Consider the following 26,005-nt stretch of genomic DNA (forward strand, 5'->3'; position numbering starts at 1 on the left):
AGCACGAGTTTGGGCAGAAAACATTGTGAACATAAAAATGCACATCCAAAGACTTTTCATAATCCACATTATAGTCACACTAAAAAAATAAATAAAATGGGATTAATACGAAACACAGAAACTGCACTGCAGGCCAATGTTTTCCAACAGAGGGCGCTGTTGAAAGAGAGTGCATGGCCCAGCAGGTACGTATGCCCGATATGGCAGTATGTAAAAGGTACGCGGAAGCCACTTTGGTGCAGCTAGTTTTGTCAGGTTAACGCACTTGCGGAGCACCGCTAGGCATGTTATTGTTGCACAGGTGTTTCTTCGGATGTATGAATTAATGGACCCTTTCACTCCGGAGAATTGGCAAAGAAAATGGATTTTTACACACTTAGTTTCATGTGCAACAGCTGGGGGGCCACAGGGTACACCTACGTGGATAATTCACGTCCATATGATGCAATTAAGATATGCAGTAAAGGGGGCCCCCCTCCATTGTGTCTTCTTTTGTGTGGATAGAATCTTTAGAATTCCTTTCAGATTTCTGAAGGGGGTGCAGTAGGCAGAATAGCCTTAGGGAATACAGCTTGGGGGGTGCCCTTTACCTCATATCGTGCTGGGTATCACATTGCAACGCCTGAAGCGAGGTAGTGAGATGGGATAATGCACTTACGTGTCTGCACACTGCAGTGTCTACACAGATTGGTAACCCCCAATCGATCCAGCCCCCACAGAATTTCATGTTCTACGAAGTGAATTTAAACGTGTTTTTATTCCTCCGTGATTTAAACGACGCGACTCGTATGCTATTCATGGCCAATCTAATCGAAATTTTGTAACGCTGTCATAGATTCTCGTTCTTCATCCAGAAGCCTATATCATGATGGACTAATGTTATTTAATTTATCAAGTGCCAGAAAAGTTTTAATTCTGCCAAGGTATTCCGTACATTGGTGTATATATAAATTATAGTCTGAATGTGCATCGAATTGTATGGTATACAGAGAGCAATAACCATAGAGCAAGGATAACGTAACGCAATTTTTTTTTTACTGTTGCCTGATTTTCACCACAATTGATGTTAACTCATTAGTTCAAATTATTATACGAAATACACAAAAGTCAATCATGTTAACATGTGATGACAACAGTTTTGCCTGGGTGTCTCTCTGTGATTTCGTTGTGTGATGGATGTTTCTAATTTCATAAGGATTCGCAGTAGTGCTTGGTATAACTTTCAAATCTTGTTAATCATTAACCAGAGTAAACAGAGATCACAATCTCTGACAACGGTGAACTGGCACACCGATATGAACCGACGTGTTACATCGCACTCTCATGACAGGTGTTTACATTTCATTCTGGGCACAACGGCGCATACATTTTCCGGAACAGCGGGAAGGGAGAGAAATGTACAGTATACTGTGCCCTCCTTGGAACGTTGCAAACTTCTAGAGTATCGCGTTGGAATCTTCTCACGTCTTGAGCAAGTCAAACTGGCACTTAATTTAACTCGCAGTGGCATTTAAAACCACATATTTACAGCGAGGTAAATGTACCATTAGGAATGTTGAGAAACAGAACAGACGGCAGATAAGTCAGTGTGGTAAGGTGAAAGTTCCACATATTGTGATTGTTGCTACGAGTCACTCGTATCGAGTGACAAGTTGGGCACAGGACGACCCTGGCATGTACATCTTGTGCATGAATCGAATAAAACTTCTACTCAGTGCAACAAGCAATTATACTAAAACTGCCTGCTCCCGAACTAGAAATTGCCAATAGCGTGCTCTTTTCTCTTGAATTCTCAATCCGCAAGTTGCCTCTCTGAAATGCCCTTACCTGGAAAGAAAAGTAATTAAAGTGCACGCGATTACAATTATTCCCAATAGTGCATGGACCTCTCAAGGAGCGCCATACAATACATTTATACAGTTGATGATAAATATGTTTTTACATTCGTATGAAACACATCCAGCCCACTTCTTTTTCGACAGTCCTCGTGTGGACAAAGCGACTGATGGAGTTCTTTAAGTTTTGCACTGGTAAGAGTTAATTCCGAAGCATTTTGATTGGGCAAACTGTGATGACGACATCGGTGGAGGACAAGACCAACCTTTTGCTATTGTGTATTGTTGGTCAAGCAGGTAAAGATTGCCAATCAGCTCCACTCTGCCCGTCAACGTGCTTTGTGCTTTCACCATCACACGATTTTTGCACTTCATCAGCAGAATTGAAAGAGGTGGGCGGGTACGACCACACGAGCACGAGGTTGCTTCGCTCCGCTATCGCACAATTGTCGTGGTTCTACCACTGCCGTCCGACATTGGTCGTCATTCCCCAATAGAATGTTCCTAACAGCAACACTCAAACTGTTTTTGCATGCCCCATTCATCAGTGAAGATGCAGTTATTTTCCCGTTCAAACCAGCAAAGTTAACGTCTTATCCAGAAGATTCAATTTCGCTGCATCTTCTGCCACTTGGAACCGGCCAGATGAGGTAGAAATTGTGGGATAGTTGTCACAATTGCGTTTGACGTCCATATTGGTAATCGTAGAAATTGGTCCAACCAACAAACTAATCAGTTAAGCGCTCACCTTTAACTTAAACATAAACAATTAAGGTCAAGATTACGGAAATTCCCTTCTCGCGCGTAAACTTTACAAAATTCAATGCAGAACAGCCTTTAGACAGAACTTTCTTCAGTCGTATTAAGGATTCTGTTTGAAATAGTTTTATGTTATTTCAAAATATAGTTACATGTTCAATATACGAATCAAAATGTAAAAGAAATTCTGGAGATTTATCAGACCTTTTTCCATAATTTATAGATTTGATTTTGAAAACGAAACTTGTTCACGCTGGTTGAAAAGCAATGAAGGCCCTTGGTAAAAGCAAGTCATTTCCACCGTAATTTCCAAGAGGCGATCCAAACCTCCCACAGTGGCGCAAAAGCCGATTACAATGTACCTTCACATTTTCACCAGAATTGTTTTGCATTGTTCGCCATTGTCACTGAAGTCTGCTTGAGCATTCGCTTCCTTGTCCGGCATCTGAAAACTGCAGGGAAAAGGAGAGAAGAAAAATGTCCACGGTAAGGTTCTGCGTTCAGACTTTCGAGCGATGAAGACTCATCGTGCCGGTAATGGGTTAACCTCGTGACAATACTCACGGGGTCTGCACTTTTCACGTCACAGTCGTATATTTTTGCCCACATGGACTGGTAAAAGTATCCGCTCCAAGCGGAACAAAAGAGGGCGTGTTTTGGGGTACTTACCATGGACATAAACAGCCTCAGTTATTTATGTCTGTGGTACTCACCCCATGATAGGTGCGCCGTGAGGCGCGCAAGTATATGCGCGTTTGACGCGGAGTTACTAATTTATTCCGGCATGTATGGTCTCTGCGTACACGCAGAACGCGTGCAAGAACCCGCTTGTAACCACATGTCTTTCTTTTGTCGATTGGGGGTGCACTTCAGCTCGGGACGGATAGGGCACACCGTCAGCACAAAAGTATCATTCACAACGTGTTACCAAAATCTCATTCACTTATTACAACACCCAATAGTAAATACTATGTATAAAAATATGATCCTCTTTAAAGTAGGCCTAGTGGGGATCGGAAAATGTACATTATAAAATTCAAGCCAAGGTGACATTTCTGCAAACCTCAAGCTGCCCATACGAGCGGGGTCTTGGGCGGTTTGTTCTCGTATGTTTACGAACAGCTCGATTTGTTGTTCGTGGGTAGACCGCTCGAACACTGCGAACAAACAACCGGTTATTGATGGTACCTAGTGGCAAGCAACATGGCGGCAGCCATGTACGTTATTCGAAAGTTAATGTTTGGATGGGTCAAATTCTTTTCTATTTAAACAGGAACATTCATTGCTGTGTTATGGAAAGTAATATTGTTAATTTGGCAAAACTTCCCATTGCCTGCGGCTTTGGAAGCCATCTCTATGCTTTTTGCAGCTGTCCAAAAATCAAATCTCACGAGTTTTTCCGTGTGTTCCAATATAAACCCTGGCAAGGAGGTGGTGTGTGCTCCTGTTCCGAGAACAGTTTTCTTGAGTCGTGTTCCTGCCGTTCGAACGCAAGAACAAGAAACCCGTGTCCAGAACAGGCCGCCCGAACTTGACCATAATTGTTGATCGAGGGGTGTCAGTCACGTGAATTCAACAAAACATCATACATCAATTTTCTTTTCAGTTGTGAGAGGGGACAACCAGTCTAAGGTATTCAGTTTGAATCTATATCTGCTAAGTGGTCACAGCGCGAAGTTTCATCAGGCGGCCATGTTTGTCTCATTCTCTATAGACCCATCGGCAACAGCCATGCAACTTTACAAATTAATAAAAGGGAACAGTCTACACATTACCCTCCAGCCTCAGTTTGGTTACTTAATTTGCTTTGAATGGTAGAAAAGAAAGATGGCTGCCCCAAAGGATAGATAGAGGATAGAGGTCTATGCTACCTCTTCTTCTCCACCAATTGGCGTGTTGCAGAGGAGTACCCAGGCCTTTTTACCCATCGCTTTTTGTGAAAAAAAAATTAACATAACTTTGAGGTTGTCCTCCCTGGATGATTCATAATCTTGCTTACGAACATTGGATCACTTGAAAGAGGCACTAAAATACCTTTAAAATAGCAAGGTAACATTTGCGAATACTGTTAATTGAGAAAAAATTGTGCATTTTCAAGGGTTCTATTAAAAGGTGATTACACTGCCCAGACCCCTTAAAAACTACGATCAAATCCATTAAGTGTCCTGACTGGAGAATGAACCCTGTATGGGGTGCCTTTCGTAAATTAAACTATGTTAATTAAACACAACTACCATTGGATTCGTTGCAAAGTTGGGCGACTGCACTTTAAGTTGAAAAAAAAAAGACCTGACGACATTTTAAAGATATATGGTCTTCTCCTGTCACAGAAGAGAAGATAACCGGGTTAATACTGTTTAATATTTAACCGTTGGAAGGGAATTTCGTGCCTTCGTGCTGGCCGGTCGGGTTGATCTCTGGCTCATCCCTGTGATAGGTCACCCGTGTCACTGAATTGCAGATCTGGCCAGGCCGCAAACATGCACGGCTGTTGCAACCATTCATTAACTCTCACAGCAACCTCGTAAACCACATCGGAATGGGCTCGATCACGCGTTCAGGCCTGCGCCTGTATTTTTGACTGTTTCATGTTCGCCGGTCATGCTCTTCGCACTCTCCTCAACTCATCGAGGATTGAACGTGTTGCAAATAATTAAATTTCGAGAATGCCACCTAAAAATTCTACATTTTAAAGTCCCTTATAGGACCCCAAAAATCTCGTGGATACTGGACTCCACGAGTGTATTCATTACTGGCGTGGTTAGAATTACGTTACAGTCGTATGACACTGGAAATTTTGTGGTCGGGGGGATGCTGGCTGGCTTGAAACTGGGCGGAAAAGTGCGAAGTCGAGTGCACAATTGCCGCCGTAATACCGCGGTAATAACTGTTTTTCGTCTCAGGCGTTGTTTAGTAATTGCAATCAAAGTGTTAAGACCCTGCCAATCATAAACGAGTGCCACGGGACCAACAATCATGTACTTGCACTCAATCGTTGTGTACTTTTCTAGAGTCCATGCCTGTAATCTCGGCGAAAGTGCGTTGGTGTTCTTACTGATGACTGTCAAAACAGTGTGAAGTGGGTTGGATGAAAGAATGGTTGATATATCAGCTGTCAATCACAGGAGATCACAGGCTCCCATAGTCACAAGCAATGCCCATTTGATATTCATGCGGAATAAGTGACTGCCAGGAAGGAGCTGTAGTTCCTCGTAATTTTATTCCTCGTTTGAACTTGAAGTATGCAGCTCGAGCCCTTTCCCTGAAAATACTCGAGTGACTTGATTCTCCTTTTTTTTTAATATAGTCGTTCACCTTTTACAAGATTTTCCAAGAGCGTAGTGAACTTTCCTAAAGTAAATACAGCCCGTGATTTGCTTACAAAAGAGAAAACGTGGCGGTTACTGTTCATTCATAAAGATGATCCACTCGTTTTTTTTATCGTTTCCATGGGATTAATTTCTAGGAAACGAACCGTGGAGATTGTTGATAAAAAAAGATAAATTACTAGAATTTGGGGACTTTCAAAGGAATTTATAATAATAATGACAATAATAATAATAGCAGCATTATACTGTTTACCGAAAATGGGTCACTTGGGGGACATTCCCATAAGAACGTGCACAAACTTGACTGTTCCATAATCAAATATTCCCTAATCTGATTTGAACCATACTTTGTATGTTTTCAATTTAGACCCTAATCTCGCATCTCTCAAAATTTGGACATAAAATTCGGCCTCCTTCTGGTAGTTGGAGCATTAGGGAGACATTGAAATGTGTCCCTAATGACCAATGTCTCCCTAATTTACCACAAAATGAATTCCTAATGACCCATTTGTAAAAATATAGCGCCACATATCCAAAATAATTTGCTTATAGGCGCAGTACAATCAATTAAAAACTAACCAAATAAAGAGTTAAAAGAATAAAAAGTTAAACACAAATTTCAAAACAACACAAAATAAACAGACTTACACAAATACAGACAAAAGAGACGGAACAACCACCACAAAAAAAGACAACGCCAACCAAACGACCGACAAACAAACCATTTAACAAACTAAAAAATTAAAACAAATAATGCATAAACTGTCCATATTGAAAACAAAGTCCATCAGTTAAAGATTACAAGGAATCACAGCACATGAACCGCAAACGACAAATACTGTATGACAAAACCTAAATGATTATATTCCTCATTAAAAAGGTGGGTGTTTAAAGGTGATTTAAAAACCGTCTGTTTTATCTCCATTGGACTTGAGCCTATGTAGCACCTCCCATTTCTGAATCATGGCAAAACGCTGTTCAATTCTATTCAAACAGGTGGCAGTCGCATCGGTTGTAGGTTTGAATGACAGGTACAGTTGCGTATCATCCGCATATAAATGGTAACAGAGACCGTGTATCCTTATACCAAGGGAAATTTGTTTTCAATTTGTAATTTTTGAACTTTATAGTGACGCTCCCCCAAACCACATGGTAAATATGGCGCATAGTGTTATCAAACCGGTACCCTTTACAAAGGCTTATGGCGCCTTTTCGTAATTATGTACGTTTTCGAGGTGCATTGTGTAGACCTACACGATGCGTTCATGTTCATTCACTTCACTCCCACGGACACAGAAATCGACTCTATTAACATAACACACGTGTGCGTTGCGCTTAAAAATCGCCCGGGAGTGATTTTAACAGATACGCAACGCTTGGCGCAAGTGTTGACGTGCATATAGAAAGACGAGAGTGAAAAAAGGAACATTTTGGAAATTTCAAACTTTACACAACGTTACTGTACCTAAGTATCTAAAGCTCGTAAATTCAATATGCACATTGCAAGCTAGTATGATGCGCTTTTCATTCCAGGGTTCGGCTCCCAGCTGACGTAATCAAGTTTTCGAAATTACACTTCCGGCTACACATCCTTGAAAATCCAGCCCATTAGAAGGCTGCACGCTGCAATAGGGCCTTCATAATGGAGTTATAAAAGTGAGAGAATAATGGTGTAATGTATGTGCCCCCGATTCGACTATATCAACCAGGCTTCAGTGGCGTAACTACGAGGAGGTGGGGGTACGTACCCCCCCCACCCCCCGACGATACCCATACCCCCGGGCGTCCCCCCCCCCTTGAAATCTGTGAATAATCTCCCGTGAGTTTACATAGCTATGCAGCTGCAGCTTATTTTCTTGTGGTGTCCCCTGGAAAAATGTGTGCATACCCCGGGCATTTAGCCCTAGTTACCCAACTACTAGATTTTTCCACAGATCAAGTCCGGAATGGGGACGAAAGTATGTTATGGTACTCTCTGAATTAGGTGTAACAGCTTCAGCGTCATTGAGTGCGGTCGTAGTCACAAAAGGAGGTAAAAAGGAAATTCAGTTGTGGTGGCTTGCATAGCGTAGTTGGTAAGAAAAAGGTGCCCGTGGCTCAAATCCCCAGGGGTATTCTGTCAGGTTCTTTCCTGTTAAAAAGTCAGTTTTGAAATTTTCTTAGATTTACTGCCCAAGTTTGTAGCCTCGAAGTTTATTACATTTAAGGACAAAAACTCACATCAACAGTTTCTCGGTCAGGTAATTCTATAATCATATTTCGGCCGCGTTCCAAAACAGGGGCATTTCTCTGTAAAACCCTTGTTTGTTAACTACTCATAGTCGGATCAGGTGACATGTTTAGGAATTACATCGTTCCACATTTGAGGTTGGTTCACTGGCTATCTCATGGGCTCTGAGCTGGACCAGATGAGGGTGCAGTTTTCCTAGCAACGGAAGCTCCTTTGGTATAGCAACTGCGCATCGCTGGTTCACGAGCGACTATGAAACGCAAGTGTTGCGGTAGCATCGTTATCAACGAAATGAACACTCCCGACCAGTATGGCTCTTTTCAACCGATGGGGGGTGGTTCTACTCAGGGCGGATACTGTGCGCCTTATTCATCTCTGCAGTTACGTGGATCAAGAGTACCACTAATTTCAAAACAACTGCTAAACCCCCACTGCATGATTAAAAGGTTAAGATCCAAGCAATGGTGGAAAGATAGCTTGTAATTAATTTCGAACCCTAAACCAATTGTGTGCAAAGCTTATTTTCCTTTCTTTGATCAGAAACTGAAAAATAGTGACATCTAAACTTTTATTAGCAATGTCGAATTGGCTTCATCCAATCATTGGATGCACCAATAACGGGCTTTCAGAACCAGACATTACTAACCTTTTATTTGATGTCTGTGATGTCCGTGGAATAGTGGCCTCCAGCTCCGCTTGTTCAATCAAGCTGGCACTGATCGACTCCGGAGGTGGATGTACGATATCCACAATCACCGTGGACGCCGGCATATTGGTCCCGTCTACGGGAAAGCCTACACTTCGGTGGTTACCTAGGCTGCGATGGTTCCCACGGTTCGGCACCAAAGCGTGCTTGACTTTGAGGGCACCAGTGTCCTCCGAATCGGCCTCTAGGAGACGGACCTCGGCTGCAAGCTTGTGTCCATCATTTTTACCGCTTCCCTGGTTCCCAATGTCCTCCGCGGCCTGCCGCTGCTGTTTCTTCGCCTTCTGGACTTTCCTTTTGTATAGCATGGCGTAGCAAACCAGCCCGGTGCTTATACCGACCAGGATCACCCCGACACCGGCGAATACGGGCCCCAAGAGACGCAGAATGTTCTCCTTGGAGTTGGTGCCGTTGGTGAAGGCCACCACGGTCAGGCTGGTGCCGGGCACCAGGCAGAAGAAGCCTGTGAGCGCCAGCAGGAAAGCCGCACCGTAGATCTTAGCGCGCCGGCTTACTCGGCGTCGCCGTCGCTGTCGCCTGTGGTAGCTGCCCTTGGGCTTCTTGAGATAGATCTCGTCGTCGTAATGGACGTGGCGGGACCCGCGTGTCATCATGAGACGTACCACTGCACGAGTTTACTGCACAGACGGCCGAACGTCAATCTGAGGAAAGTGCAATCATATATACAAAATTGAAAACAAAGAGACACATTTCTAATGCTTTCAATACTGCACAACTGCTTAGAAAATGTTACCTAAATTAATTCCAAAATTCATTAGGCCTATGCTGGTAGATAAATGGCTTATGCTGCAATCGCTAAAGGATAATACAAAATACAAAAGGAATACAATAGAGACGATGAGTTAGTTTCTACCATGTTTCCATGATTTACAAATGAAGGTCTAAATAGTTATCACACGCACCAAAGGACATACCAGGACCAGTGGCGATTTTTTTTTCTCATCACAAAAAAAAAGTGTGGGAGGGCTGGTTCAAAAGCCAACCCCTCCCCCCTCAGAAAGTGGGGGATATATACCCCCACTCCCGGGATTTACGCCCATGGCCAGGATACAGTAACGTGCGGTTTGGCGTAAAACATGGCCCTTGTTCCAAGTCGTTTGCACGTGCAGTGATGATCCATCAAGGTTTTTTTATTTTTATGGAATGACATATTTTAATAATCAGGTTTGGTTGAAGACGTAAAAGCGACAGGCCAACAGGATCAAGATCATAATTTTAGAAAGTCAGATATGAAACTATGCAATTGATTCTTAACAACTATAGATCAATCAGACAGACGAGAGCAGGTGTCGAGTGAACAGTAAACCATCGTGTCATGAAATCCTGGGCAAGATGTGTCTAATTATTAACATGGGGCAATGTGTTCAACATGCTGACGCTGAACGCAGTTGGACCTCCTCCTGTTATAGTTACAGACAGTAAACAACAAATTCTTTCCCATTCTGCAACAGTACATGGTCGTAATTATCATCATCGTTTCTCTAAGTCTGAATAATAGAGGAGGAGCTTTGTCTATGTTTCCATTGGAGAGCTCTTCTAATTTAAGAATCAATGAGTTGTATCGTCTGTTGATATTGACAAATTTGCACTCGTTGCTGCCGAGGGCTGATTTAATAGGCCTAGGCCCCTAATCTTGTACAGGGTGGCTTATGACTAAGTGTAACTGCAGTTGCAAGAACAATGAAAGTAAAAGTACACATGATGCGTAAAAATATAAACACGTGTCAAAGAGAATTAAATCTTCTTTTCCCTGAGCAATTTGATAAAGATCCAGTATAGCGAGAACGTGATACGGGCATGCAACTAACGCGTTACTGGATACGAACGATTCAGAACTCTGGCATGAGAGAGAGAGAGGGGGGGAGATAAACTCTGCATGTTTCTATAATCTTCCTATACCCAAAGGTAATGAAGCCCCCGTTTTAATGAGGCAGCGTTGCTTCTCTCCGCTCCACACAGCCACCGTCAGATTAATAACTGTCAAATAAAAGGCCTGATAAATTTGAGTCTCGATGCACTCGCGCCTAAGTAGCGCAAATCACTTGGCCTCGGGGTGCATCTCAAGGAGCAGGTTCCCAGATCCGTGCTCTAAACCGGGCTGCTCGTCTCGGCTTTCCCCTCGGTGTCCCGTTGGACCGTTTCGGTGGCTCCCTGGCAGGCCTGCATTTTCTTGCAACGTAATGAGTAGACGCCAGCTCGTCATTCGAATCAATTCCGAGCGTCACTGATGATTGTTAGACTTTAGTGAACGCATTACGGGTGATTGCCGATTGAATTCCTCATAGAGGAAGAGACAAAAAACACACATCTGTGAAATCGAGAACACTCACATCGATATTAACTGTCTTCCACTGACATCAACAAAAACCAGAGGGTCCGATGTTAGCTTTCATTCGTAGAGATTTCTGGAGTTAATGAGGCCTTGATCAACTCTGACGCTTTAAGCACGGCGTGTGGTGTAATTTTTCTAGCTCGTATCTGGAGAGATTATACCGCTTTGTTATTTTGGGGAGGTTTGCCTCTACACTTAGGCCTATGCAGAGAACGGGTGGCGTAACCATAATATTGTGCATTTTTAGAAAGGTTGTCACAGCGCAGTGACCAAAAAGGAGTATGCTTACACTGGCATAAAATTGATTTTGTTGAAATCACGGTTTCCCATGACATGATTAACAAGCAAAGTGAAATAAACTGCACTGTATCTCCATAGTAACCGTTGGTACATAGTTTAGATATTTGATAGGTATTCTTCAACCTAACACCACTTTCGAGTAACGAGGTGATCGAAAAAGAATGTGGCAACACCACTTGAAAATTAAACTTTCGCAATCGCCATCTTCTCCAGCATCCTCCACCAAAGCCACAATAATGGCACTGTCTCGTTTAATTTGTACCCCATAAACAACCATTTTCAGCTGGATGACTACTTTCAAATTAAGGTAGGCAAAATTAATTAAGGAACTCACGAAAAGTAATGACCATAGGGGCGGGTGTGCATTCGAGAGTTTAAATTATAGCAGACATCAGATCCAACAGGCACACAACCAACCACACTACATGAGTTATACCCCGTGACCGCAAACCGTAAGTAAATAAAACAAAAGTAGCGTACAACAATCGCAGTACCCATTAACATGGCGCAGACACGTATTTTGATTGATTTTCGCCCGTGGCCTTGCCTTGAGCACGTATTTCAGCTTACGCTGAGCCGGAATCAAACGACGTGATGGTCACAGACGAGCCTTCATCACCGCAAATTTCATCCAGTCAAAATGTCAATGATGGCAGTGTTGTTCATATCCTTATGTTTTGATCCAATTAAGTCTAAATTCAAGTTCAAGGTCTCAGTTGATGATCACAATGATAACAAGGGCTGATGGGGGAGAGCAACGGAGGCCATGCATCCCCCAGAAGTTGCCATTTTTTAAATAATAAAAGAAAGAAAAAATTGGGGGAGTGTGTTTCGTTTCCCTCCCTTCAAAAGTGTTTACAATTCTAAAATGCAACCCCGCCACTCAGACAGGCAATAAATAGTTTTGCATGGAGAAAAAAACCCAATTTTTTTGGTTCCCTGAAAAAAATTATAATGAATCCGCCCTCGCGGTGATGTCCTTACGAGGGTCCCAAGACAGGAAAATTGGATCTTACAAGTGCATACCGATTAGAATATCGACCTTGTCGATTGAGTACGCTGTGCACTTGTTAACCCCCCCCCCCCAAAAAAAAAAAATACATACCTGGGAGGCACCTTTGAATGATGTCGACTGTGGGCAGGAAATGAAGTCTTTTTACAGTGAAGTCTAGACAAGGCCTTCAAGATGCTCAAATAATAATTTATGTTGATGACGGGTTAATATAACGGAGGGACTTAAGGTGCTAGGCTGATCAAGACACATTTTGGTGGGAGGAGAGATGATGGTGATTATGATGGTAGTGAGGGCGATGTGATGTAGGTGATGATCACAATGCTTGTGGGGACATCAGAGGTGAATGGTGACGAGGTTGGAACGGAGAAAGTACATGGGAAATGATCATGCCAGTGACTGCGACAGCAGCTTGACAACAACCACGACAGCTGTAACAGTGACGTTACTGGCATCGACAGCAACATCATCACCGTGATGCCGCTGGTGATTGCACCGCGGATGAAATTGATGATTGAACGCAGTCAATCAATCGGTAAAATGATTGCTTCTCCGTCGACGTCACAGTATATTCTTGTCCTCCTCTAGTCAGTGCAGTCACTCATGATCCGTATAGCCTTACTACCTTAAAACGAGCGACAGGCATACCAAAGCCAGCCCCCTATGCATCCAGACCTGATAAGTTGCTGAGCCAATTTTTGGGCCAAGTCCTTTGCCTCAAATGAAGTTTATCCAGAAGTTCAGTTCTACCAACAATATTTACTCCCTTTATCTCGAGTTCGCTGATTTTGGCGAGGACCTTGCCATGGTAAATTGAATAATTTCATCAATAACTGATTAAATAAAAGGGTTTCTCTCCCGCCTATATACTTTTGTTTCCCCCTCTCAAATAAGGGATTGTGCTTCAGAGACTTCAGATATAAACATGAGTGGGTTCTGTGTTTGGATGTTTCGATTAAAAAAAAATAAAACCAACTGAGTGGAACTGTGTAAACCCCATTCTTTATCAAGATATTTAATTGCATCTCTTGTTTCTATATGTCATGAATTTCCTTCCTCTGTGACTACAACTGCAGAATTAAACTATAAACTTTACTTTACTTTTGAACTTCAGTTCACTACTAATGCAAAATTCGCGAGTGCTCGTATTCCGAGGTTAAAGAAACGGTATTTTTAGGGCTTACAGGAACCAGGAAATGAATATTTCTTAGAATCACTTTTTGTGTATCTCTGTACTCTTTTCCATGTATGAAGACTGTTTGACATCTTTTTTGAGTTACGTAAACTGAACGGTGCACTTTTTCAAACATTGAAAATTTACCAAGCATTTCTGCATAAGTGAGGGCGCTTTTGCTTTGATGTAAATCCAGGAAGACATGGTTCAGGTTGCATGTTTTCATGTTAAAATTGTGAACCCCAAATTTGCTATCTGGGAACATTTTTGTGGAAAGGATTTTTGCTGGATTATTGCCATATACTTACACAGCAATAAATTACCAAAGAAACTAAAATCTTCCATAGCAGTGGTAACAAAATCTAGAGATTTGGTGCCTTGGATGACATCATAGTTCTGCTCATGAATATGCAAATAGCATTAGCATTAAAACCAAAAAAGCATCAAAATATGGGTTAAAATTGCAAAACAAAAATTTTAAATCAGGTTAATTGAAACCCAAGATGCAATTTCAAGGGATTTTAATAAAATTTATAAAAATATGTCTATTTCCTAGTTCCTTTAAGAGGGTGTCCATACTTTTTTTTTAGTAAATCAACAAGCATTATGACTACCAAAAAAAAGCATGTGGGAGGGTACCATGTTAAACAATACGGCCGACGGCTGCAATTTGACTGTTGCAACGCTGAAAACAGCGTGATAGCTGGATGCAGTTATTCTTGCGAGCGCTAGTCCCCCACCTCTTGCAAATATACAATGCCCCATATTATTTCGCTGTCATCTCCCCCCCCCCGAGAACTCGCGCATAATGTCCCTCGTGAAAGCGAGAGTGGTGAGGAGTTTTTACTCCATTGATCAAAATATCGAACGTCCACGAATTCTTGGAGAGTCTGGGGAATAGGCCTAAGATGCTTAGGAGTGCATCTATAAGATAAGGAACAACGTTTATTACCCGATAATGCAAAATGGAGGGAAACCTGAATAGAATGACAGGGGGGAAAAGGACTGATGATGGAGGATTGGAAAATACTGAATTATTTATCGCATTTCATGGGACAGGACGAGTGACAAATTATCCATTTCATCAAAGCTTCATAGTACAGAGCTCTGAAAGGGCCGTCCGACTTGTTAAGATCCTGACACATTTCTATTCTTGGAATGACAACATCATACTCGCAAGATGTCGACATCCTGAAACAAGTTATCATGGCAGGATCTCAGCAAGTCGGATGGCACTTCCAGAGCTCCGTACCGTCGGGTGTGAACCTGCAAACAACTGCGGTTTATTACAAATATCCAGAGCGAAGTTAAACCCCGAGGGTTTTCTTGTTAAAACTGGACGTTTAAAATTGATGATGAAATTTTTTCTATCTGCTTATGCCCAATGTTAAAGAATATAATGGTACAAAATATATGGATAAATTCTGCCTTTGATTATGGGAGTCTCCAAGTAACACATTCTCGCCCACAAGGCCTATTGCCAAAAATAAGCACACAGGTATTCATTATCAGTGCTGAGCAGGAAAGTACCGTATATTCCTAGAATCTTGAGTGGTTATTTTCATCGAAAACCGCTCATTTCCGTCTTACCTGTGAAAAACCCCAAATATTTGTGGCACAAATATTAATTCTTCAAACTTCCAATCATCATAGTGAGACGACTGCACCATGTGCATGCATCCGATCTGGGAGTCCCTTGCCAAGGTTACCAGGGGCGGATCCTGGATTTTCTAAAAGGGAGGGGCGTGATCCCGGATTTTCCAAAAGGGGGGAGGGTGAACTAAAGCAGTAATGGTAAAATGCCCGTGCGGCGTGGGGTCTGGAGCCTTTTGTATTCTAGGCCCTCTCTGGTGCAATTTCAGGCAGTATGATATTTTTCTTTCCTCCCCCTTCCTCTTTTTCTTCTTTTTATATTTTTGGGTGAAAAAGGGGGGCGTCCCCACGCCCCCTGGCTCCGCCCCTGGTCACCACACGCGATATCATCGTTCTTTTATGGTGAGGGTGATCCGTGCACTTTTTGCAATAAAATTTCTCCATTGCCAGAACGCATAACGCATTTGAGCTTTTATACGAGGTTCATGCATTTTTCATTACTGTATATTACTGTCGCTAAGGTAAAAATGTATTGTGTCTGCAAGGTGCATAATTTATGCCGTTGGGCTCTGCGCAAACAAACACATCACAGTGTGGCAATATGGGGATATTCGAACCCCATCTCCATTTAGTGTACCAAATCTGCCAGTCTAACTTTCACGCTTGCTTTCTCAAACGTCGCTCGTCTACTTTTTGAAAGTCTATCGTCGACTTTTCAAGACGTCGCTCGTCTTTGTACAATACCTAAGGCGTCATCACAGCAGCACCAAATATATGCTATTTTCGGTCCTAGCCCGTATATGCTTTAAATTGTGAACTGTCGATTAGGACGGCACCAGACTGTTTTGTGATTAACATACGTTCCAAGCCTCCCTTTCAGCATTTTTCCAGTCTTGTTTAAAACACTAAGATACATTTTTGCACATTTATCAAAAAGATGGCCGACGGCGCCGTTTGTGGCGGTTACCATGTTTGTTCTGTGCTTCTGCAGACGTCACGTGTCGCTCAATATTGACCTGCACTTAAAAGTACAGACAAACCTTTCGGTATATATGGGCACTGTACGCTCTTGACGACGCGGCTGTTCATAGGGCTGACGCATATGAGTGTACCGTAATAAAATATTGTCGTCAGCTACTCAAACTTGCAAGTTGCATCGGGCTTCTGAATACTTTTCAACTCTTGCTCTTTGAGACCCACTGCCTGCAAGGCTCGTGGGCGGCTAATGTGTTGACAAATCAACCCACTCACTGAAGGCCCTTCAGGACACACTTTCCAGACGGGCTTCCCGAATGCGTATATTATTTAACTGAGAAAGAACTTCATAAATACGCTCTAGGCAGTTAAATTGTGTTTTATTTATGAATCGACATGGCTACTCTCTGCCAGTCGCAAGATGAATCGAAAAGAATTGTACTTCAGCTCACAGGACTGTATGTCTTCTAAAACTTAAAATGGATGACGCAAGGCCTAACTCATGAATCAAACAAATAACACTGTCCTTCCCCCTTACAAATTCTGTTTCAAGCAAGCTGCATGGAATTTTCCAACAAAATAATCAATATCAACAGATTATACCCTAAATTAGGACAGTATACAATGTATACCTTTCCCCTACTATTTTCTAAGTTAAGAAAACTCTTTCCTCCAAAATTATGCACCTTATACGTTTGCCGATCCCTAATACGTTATATCCCATAACTTTCTTACAATAGAACGTGAAAGTTGTATGTACGACTACGTCCCTTCAGTTTAAAAGGTGACTGGTGACGTTAGTCTAAGCCGATGTGCGACAAATGGTAGACAAGCCGAATTGTAACATTACAACTTACAATATTTTCAAGAAAGAACCATTAAATGTAACAAATTCTTACAGTACACCAATGTCTGTGATTCAAATCAAAATCAGAGATAAGGGTTAAAACTCATTTCAACGACTCCTGGGCCTACTTTAATCTCCACCCTTTGTACAACGAACTGAAGAAAATCTGCTCTCTTTGTTTCGAAAATTTCAAAATCAATTGCATGGCATTTCAGCCCACGCATTATACAGGCACGCTGCATGTTGTTTCAAATTGATTTATGGCGTTCAGTGGTCAAAAATGAACTTACCAGGCCGGTGAATTTTGTTTTTTGTTTATTATCTACGATTAATGTCAGGCAACTGCATTTTGCTTTCAAAATTGATGATACTGGGGGTTTAGTGCGCGCACGATCGCAATCCATTAACCAGGAAAATTGATATGTAGAATTTTCACTCCAGCCGAGATGTTATCAAGTGCAGCCAGAATGGTATGTCACTTTTCTTTTCTTTTCTCTCTGTTTTGTGTGGCAATAATTTGTGCAAGATTCACCCTCCTGGGTATGCTTTGTGGAGTAAATAAGAGGTGGATGTGGTGAATATTTAAGTGTCAATTGCTTTTCCAGTTCTTCAAGTAGGCCTACTCGAGTTCTTCCTTGTCTCGTCCGTTCCTTGAAGGTGCGTTCATCAGCCAAAATACGAAGCAGACTTTGCACAGTGATTACATAAACACATGGAATTGTTTGGTTGAAACACTTTGATTCCAAAGCGCTGGCTCTTTTGAGCGTGGGTTGAGTAACGTGTTGCAACGTGAATGAAAGGCACTTTTCTTTTCCGGAAGCAGGCGCAGTCATCCGCAATAACCCACCACTGTGACATTAGGTTTCGTCAAACCCAAAAGTGGAACGTGAGGCACTGTGAACACATATTTTATACAAAAGCCTATCATAATGTGCTTCGGAACACAACATCAACAAGTTCCATGTTTATCGGGAACCGACGGATGCATGTTAGACTTGCACAGGCCCCTGCTTCAGCTTTCAATATTCATGGCGTATTATAAATTGGCCTGGTATATGAATTTGTTTTTCACTCAGCACCATGAATCGGGCACTAGGTGACGAGTGAATGATATGAACATAATTATTAAAAAAATCTCAGAAAATCCCACAAAAAATTTCAGAAGTTCTAAAAAAGTTATAAATTCTAGTAAATCATTATTACCTCCACTCACCTGACTAAAAGTAGTAAAAAAAAATTTGAGGCGCATTTCATTTTGCACTTCGGAAAAAAATCGGAAAATCGAACCAAATTAAAATGTCATCGGAACTTTGTAGCAGTTATATGAAATCGACATTTATGAATCAGAATATTTGGAGTTTGATTAAATTTCACCTTTTGTGAAATTGGAGGTAAAATATTGCTCCATACACAAACGTTCGAAGCGAAAATTCGAAGTGCCCATAGGGTCCGCGCCACTCTCCGGAGCGCATTCTTCAATTTGTAACGTGAAGCAGCGCGCGAACCAGTGTTTTCATTAAACCTAAACTTTCTTGAGTCCTCGAAATTATTTTAGTGTCCTTGCTGGGTGGGCCATGCAGCAATTTTCTTTAAGACCAGTAAAATGATAAACAACATGGATTACACAACCGTAAAAGACAAAAACGAACACACGTACCATACAATTTGTGAGGTGTGAACGGTATTTCCAGTGCATTTACAAATCTATTCAGTCTTTCTGGACTGGTTCCCTTCATTTCCAACACGTGAGTAGAGCAAATGTAAACGGTAACCAATGAAAACATGACTGCCTTATCTCCACGTCCGGAACGCTGCGCCGCTGGCACGCGTGGCTTGGTCCGGGTTCGGCTGCGCTGCAAGCATGGCGCGGCGTTTAGCGACTGATTTCATTCTTTAAATGTTGTCGTATAAACTGCCCGCAGTTCATTATAAACTGCACGGACATTTTCCGCGTGAGAATCAATGTATAAACTGCGGTTATATTCCGAAAATTACGGTATATTAAAATTATATTTACAATATAAAAAAAAAAACAACGAGCGGAACTTGGAAGCGAGTGGGGGATTCGTTCAAACCCCCCGAACCCCTTCCAGCCTACGGGCCCGCTGGTGCATGTTTTCAACCATTTTGGAACTTCAATTTGCAGCCGGACGACAGTGGGAAATGAAGATTCAATCCAATTTTCCGTCCGTGTAAGGTCGCCCTTTGTAGACTCCCAATACAAAATTGAATAACCCCGCGGCAGCACCGACCAAAACTCCTGAGGAAGGCACATTACTTACAACGCAGTCTTCTACTTTTTGCGTGTGTGTGAAATATGCACCTCCAGATTCTGGCGCGATGTCCTTTGTGTTTAACTAACATCTGAGGACAGGGAGCAGCAGGTGGGGCGATGGGTTTGGCACTCCAAATTACTGTAAATATATGACATATTTCTTTTGGCTATTCTTATGATTTTGAACACTTATTGTATTTTGTGCTTCTGATAGACGTGGACACTGTTGCTGTGAGGTTACCGCAGGGAGGCCCTGCTTATTTGAAGAGTTTTTGGTATAAACAGCGCACCTCAAATTTGCTCATTGGATGTATTTCTGTGACAAAGGTTGCTCACTCTCTAAATGTACTTATAAAAGACAGCGAACTTCACTTCAGAGGAGAAGATTTTAAGCAATAAAAATATCAAGAATGGTTGATGATATTCTATGAGTGATGCAATAGTTGTAACAATGTAATTCATTTTTTAAAAGGACATCTGATACACAATTTTGCTCATAAACACGCCGATGAGTGTGAGCATAAAAAAATAAAAACGGCAACATAATGCCAGTGCAAAGGGAAACTTGCAAATAACGTAAACAGAATACATAGCATTATGCAGTTCAGGATTACTTTAACAAAAAAATGTACATTACATGGTTTTTCCCACACCAGTTGTATCTCCGCCTTTCGGCGTTCCGCGTTTTCTTGCGACTACTCTGTTGGAGATCGAATTATAGAACATCTCACAGAGTTTAACATACACAGACGCCGTGTTCGCAATCCCATACACCAGTTCTATAAATACACCAAGCCGAATAAGGTGATCAATAAAAATGTTACACGCTTCATTTGTGGCGCGGAAAAAATTAAACATGATGAAATTGTAGAGGCAGAGGCAGGACTGTCGCTTGCACGAGGCATCGGGGACCTGACGCAATATTGCTCCAGTCGGGGCACACCTCGAGTGGTTTGCCAAGCCGCGCGGAAATGAAATCTGTGAGAGCGGGTCGATTTTGCTGAAGATTGGACAGTGCGTACCGTAGCCCGTGCCGTAGCAGCATTTAACACGCGTTTGACTTCCTGTATAGCCAGCAGTCATGCTACAGCGATCTGAGGCGAGATGGCAGACGGCCGCAAGAGCATTATTGGGAAAATGCATTAGTTATCATTAGGACATGAGTCGTGTATCAAATTCACAAATCCTGAAACCTCTTTGACTCGCAATGTGCAGGTGTATCGGACAGAAAAATCAGTACATGTATCCCAAATCGGTCTTGATAGGAACTTTGTATTTCCGATTTGTTCTGCATTGCAAAATGATTCCCTTAAAACCCCCATTTCTTTGCAAGAGTACTTTTCATACATCAATAATGTATTGTATCCCATGATGTTTCCATTATATTTTCTTATTTTGTCGAGGCGTGCTGCCCTTGCGCCTCGGGAATGTAATTTAGCGATCAGAGATGTGGTACCATTACAGGGCCGGTGGTGAAAAAAAACGGTACGGTTTTCATTATTTCTTAAAGGGTGGGAAACACAAGATATAGGATGACTGGATGAAAAGCGACTCCAGAAATAGACTTGAGAAGGGCCCGTGAAAAACAACGAAACGGGTAAAATTGACTATACGGCCTTGCTGTGTCCATGGTGCACCACATCGATCATGAACAACAAAATGCGGTACCCGTCGTGTCCGCACCAGACCAGAATGATATGTGTAAATATTACCCCCGAAGATTTGCTGATGGTCGGAACTGAAGACGCATGCTCAGAAACATTCTGCTACTGGTCGCAGGCGTCGGGCGGGGTGGCGTGGGGTCTCTTCCCCTTAAGGGTGTGTGTGTGGGGGGGGGAGCTTTTAAAAAAAAGAAAACGAAGAAGAAAAAAGCAAAAGAGGAGAAAAAATTCCTTAAACATGCTAGCACCGCCTTCCTAGTCACGGTCGCCCTTACTACCTGCCATTTTCATCATCTGATTTGAAATAAATAGATTTTTTAAAAAGTTGACGCTGCAGAAAAATTTGCTGGATGACAACAGACCTAGGGAGCGTGCAAAGCGCCGGTGCATATTTTAGTAATTACCATTGCCCCTTTACAACTGATAATCAACGTGTGTAGGCCCTAGAGTACATTTAATATAAAACAAAATAATATTAAATTAATCAGCGATAAGTTCACTTTTCGTATTTTTTGATATCTCAACTTAAGGGCTCTTTGCTTCGCAGTACGAGAGGTGAAGTATTTTCAGCGAACCTTCAACATGCAGTATTCATTATCTTAAAATCAACAGCACGCCAGAGTCTGTTGATCTTTCCATTTTTCATACGGTTCGACAATGAGGCCACGCGTGCCCGGCATGGCAGACCAGCGGGTGCCTATCTCGGTATGTCCGGTTGACACACTAGTGCTGGTACCGCACTGCAGCAAGCAACCTCATCTGTTTGCCTGCTTGTCAATACTCATCACGACAAAATTAAGCCCTTGTCCAAAGGACATTGATCAACCTACACCTGCCGCCAGCACGCGGTACGTTATACTCTGCTGTTTCGTGCATGACTAGAGTATTAATTCACAAAAAGAACCGTGGGCCATTTGCAGCCGTTTTTTTTTTCAAACCCATTATTTGATCTTAGATGCATCTCAATTTCTAGTCATCGAGGTGGCCTGTACAGGTACTTTGAAACAGGTCCTCTGTACGATCGAGATGATAGGGCCTAACAATATTTGGTTCTGATAGTTTGCCGTGGACTTCTCAAGGGATGTAACGTTCTTGGAAACCTCACTTTGACATTACGCATCTTACTTCGCCACATTATGGAAGGTACTTTATAAAGGACGCAGCAAATAATGCTTTTACCTGCGGTTCGGGCATTAGTCGCGTACATTCTCCTGAGCAGGGCCCATTTCACGGGGGCCGATTTGACTTACAAAGGAGAAACTTGGCATTCAGTCGCCGCCGCCGTAGCCGTTTTCAAGAAAAAAGACCCCGCGAACGGCACAATCCTCATGAAATATTTTCGCCAAAACAAGTTTGGGCCGGATACAGATTGAAACCCGAAATAAAAATCCCTAGTTTAAGGACCCTCAATAGTCTGTCAGTCTTCACTGTAACAGGTTGAGAGAGCAATGACCATTGCACTATTAAACGAGGAACATATTTTCTTCCGATTTTACTTTCAGCCTCCATTATTCCGCGCAGCGAACGGTGAAATCCTTTTCTGCAGCAGACGATTGCAAAGCACGCATGCACATTGACAAATATTTCCCGCTCACCGTAGCAAGAATTTTTTGGCCGTGAAATAGGATTGCGTAAGAAAAGAATTTATCTGCTACTGTATGCGCCGATTTTTTGCTTGCGGTAAGCAGCGCCGTGAAATTGGGCCCCAGTCTTAAACGCACGTTTAAGACGGGTCAAGAACATAATTATTTTACTCCCTTATTTAAGACCGACCAAGCCACACATTGATTCCAAGTAAAAAAAAAATGCATTTGAGTCAACATCAAAACAACTTTTAAAATTCCAAATTTCGAACGATTTTGTTACACCCTTCTAGACATGTTGTGGTGTGTTCCTCTTGCAAACAGTAATCCGTTGTAAATAATCGGTAAAGTAGAAAGACGCGCCCGTGGTGTACGCTGCATGAGGTACCAGTAGTGCACAGCCAGCCGGTGTTATATCAAAAGCTGTTTAAGACCGACCACGTGACGGCCTCTCGACCTATACTCATTGCTGAACGATCTAAGGTATTTATGAATGAGATTTAAAGATTGACGGACTTGGTTATCCCTTTTCTGTAGTTAATTTCCTGTAGAAAGATTATGTAGCTCGGTTGAATATTTATCTAAGTCTGTAGAGGCATTGTCAAATTGCTATCATTCCCGATACTGACACTATCGTGTACTGATTCGGCGGGCACAATTGACCTATCGCAGTAGAATCGCATCACCGCGGCATGTGAGATATTGTCCAGTACAAAAGGGACGCGGGAAGCAAAAAAAAAACAACTGAAACTACCCGAAACACAACGTTCAAAATTCCGAAGGGCTGTGTATAAAGGGCGTGCTAGTGGAGGCCATTACTGCGGCAGCATCATGCCTGCGTTCATGTGCGCAGTTCGTGTACGCGCCCGCTTGATTTTGCTGACCACCGAGGAGTGTTTCCAACATGTCAAAATGTAGCTGCGCCTCAAGTTGAAGAACGCGTACAACGTTCAGGTTGCTGTTGTGCTGTAATGGCGTAACCCACGAATATAGCAACACAAGGCAATAAGCTTTGCAGAACCAGAGCCCACTGTACCAACAAGAGAGCCAAAATTTTGCATGACGACAAACCGTTACTCACTATTTCCTGGATTTTCTGAGGCTCCATTATTTTCTTGCATTATGATACATCCATGCGATCCTGTGTGCTTAATAATCAGGTCGTAGCATCATAAGCATGCATGACTGCATCAGTGTGAGAGATTTTTTTATTTAAGTTTATTTTTTGCTTGAGTAAACATTTTTGCATAATTCCTTTTTTTCAAGATGGAAGCTTTCACATATTGGAAAAACATTCAGAACTTAAAACTCAAACTTTTTGAAATTCACCACATCCCTGTATGTACATGTATACATGTACGTGTATAAGGGCTCACGAAATGTTTTGAAATGGCGTGACTTTTACTTTTTGTTCCACTTACCACTTTCAACAGGTTAAATGCTTAGCATTTCATATTTAGCATTGTTAAATGTACACATACGAACATGAAAGTTGGTCACGACGGTGCGCATGCTTGAAAAGAATGCACGTGCTGCCACCAAGAGTTTTAAATGAGTCTAATTAACTGTTCTCACTCATCACCACCAGTTCGATCTTTAGAGACAATTTCAAACGACTGCGAGAAGGTATATTATCTTCCTGAAGTTAACCACTGTTGCGACACCAAAATATCTGCCAAAAATTATACAATTTCGCTCTTTAATTTCAACAAAAGCATCAATTGACATAGGAACTTTTGAAAGGTGTTCCTTTTTCCTGCCAATTTTTCGACGGAAAGAAAGGCAACTCACCTGCAGACATTTCACAAGTGCCGTCCTGATCCACCCCGAGCCGAGATCACACTTCAGTGGACAAGCACCGTTCTTCAACGCATCGCACTAAGAGGAAACCCATCACTTTGCGACAAAGAGAAAGAGAAGGGAAAAAACTGGACAGTTATTCAAGAGCGTCCTCCTGAAGGGATTACTTGTAGGTCTGTTTGTCGAAAACACAAGGTGCAAAGCAAAGTCGGTCGCTTTGATGGGAATGAAGGAAACCGTGGATGCGATATTGGACGGAGGAGATCGAGCGAGAGAAGGCCGCCCACTCCGTCTTACGAAAATATCAACTGCTGGGAGATCGTCTCCGAAGATCGGCTGTGGCTTCGGCGTACATGAACTCCAGGCTTGGTGGAGTGACTCTTATTTATAGTGCGCGTCAACAGAAGTGGGTCTATGCATGCAGCTGTAGTTCAATACGGAGACGGACTACCAGCTACTGCTGGATTTTCCCCTAAATCACTGTGAATTCGTCGATGAAGCGGTGGACTTGGTCCGTGCGTTCTTGTCCATGTACATCTACATTATAATGTACCCGGTGTCTCTCCAAGGGTAAATTGTGTTCGAAATGCGTGCGCAGCGTCGAGGTAGTGACAACAGTGGGCGGAACACTTGTTGCGGTCGAGGTGGAGCGTACGTGTTTATCACCCACACATTAAGAGTTTCATCGAAGTCGCACCAAACACTTCAGCTGAGGCATACACGCAGTGATAATTATAGCGGGTTTACACTTGAAAGCAATTCTGTATAGTCAAACTGTCATTCTTCAGTATTACGCCTTACTAAATGAGCAATGGAGGTTTTTTTTAAAATAAGTTCCAGAATGTTACCATCTAAGTTTACAAATTGAGATGCCACACAATTACTTATCCAACAATGCGTGAAATATATACAGACAACAATTCAACAATCAGCTACTTTAGGCTTTCCTGAAATTTACAGAATTACAACACTGGCCAGGCTGACAACTAGCCGACATCGGGACTATACCCTAAACGACAGATCAGTCGATCAATAGCACCGCCCATCCATGTATTTGATGATATGCCAAGGCCATATTGCCAATATCCGGCCCGCTGAAAACTCAAAATAGAAGTTTCTGCATGATTTCGCTCAGTGAAAAGCTGCAGTTTGTTTTATTTTCCTTGGACACGTACTGAAGCAGTCTTCTCGTTCCCGTGTGCTCCCAGAACAAAACCAGCATTCGGTTTCGTCACCTTTTCACAAAAATATTAAGCGACAACAAGCTCTGATATTTCGTCCCAGAGAGCGTGCAAAAACCTAGACATACAATCGATCCTCCGAACAAACTTTAAGTCATAACCACTACCACTGCCTACATGGAAAAGACTTCAATGTCGCAGTACTGGCGAAAGGCCGTATTAAAAAAAAAATCACTGCCGTCACTTGAATTTACCGAATACTCCCTATCCGGTTGAGGGAGGGTTGGCTCTTGTGCGAGACACACGAGTATTTTGTCCGGGAAAACTAATATCGTAGCACATTGCCACGGCAACGAGTTTGTGAAAGACTTTATTTACAATGCGGAGATAAA

The 26,005-nt window shown here is 42.4% G+C and overlaps 1 protein-coding gene across 1 annotated transcript; it reads right to left on the reverse strand.

The window, feature by feature from the left end:
* Positions 1-1,216: 1,216 nt before the first annotated feature.
* Positions 1,217-25,760, reverse strand: LOC147798628 (uncharacterized). The gene is made up of 3 exons (XM_022224727.2): positions 24,424-25,760; positions 8,800-9,521; positions 1,217-3,046 (listed from the first exon to the last, which is right to left on the reverse strand). Exons 2-3 carry the CDS (start codon positions 9,471-9,473, stop codon positions 2,959-2,961), a joined length of 762 nt encoding a protein of 253 aa, XP_022080419.1. The 5' UTR covers positions 9,474-9,521; positions 24,424-25,760; the 3' UTR covers positions 1,217-2,958.
* Between the last annotated feature and the right edge of the window lie 245 nt (positions 25,761-26,005).

The sequence above is a fragment of the Acanthaster planci genome, linkage group LG07 (assembly GCF_054643075.1).
Source record: "Acanthaster planci isolate LZ-2023a linkage group LG07, COTS_SCS, whole genome shotgun sequence".
Classification (NCBI taxonomy): Eukaryota; Metazoa; Echinodermata; class Asteroidea; order Valvatida; family Acanthasteridae; genus Acanthaster; species Acanthaster planci.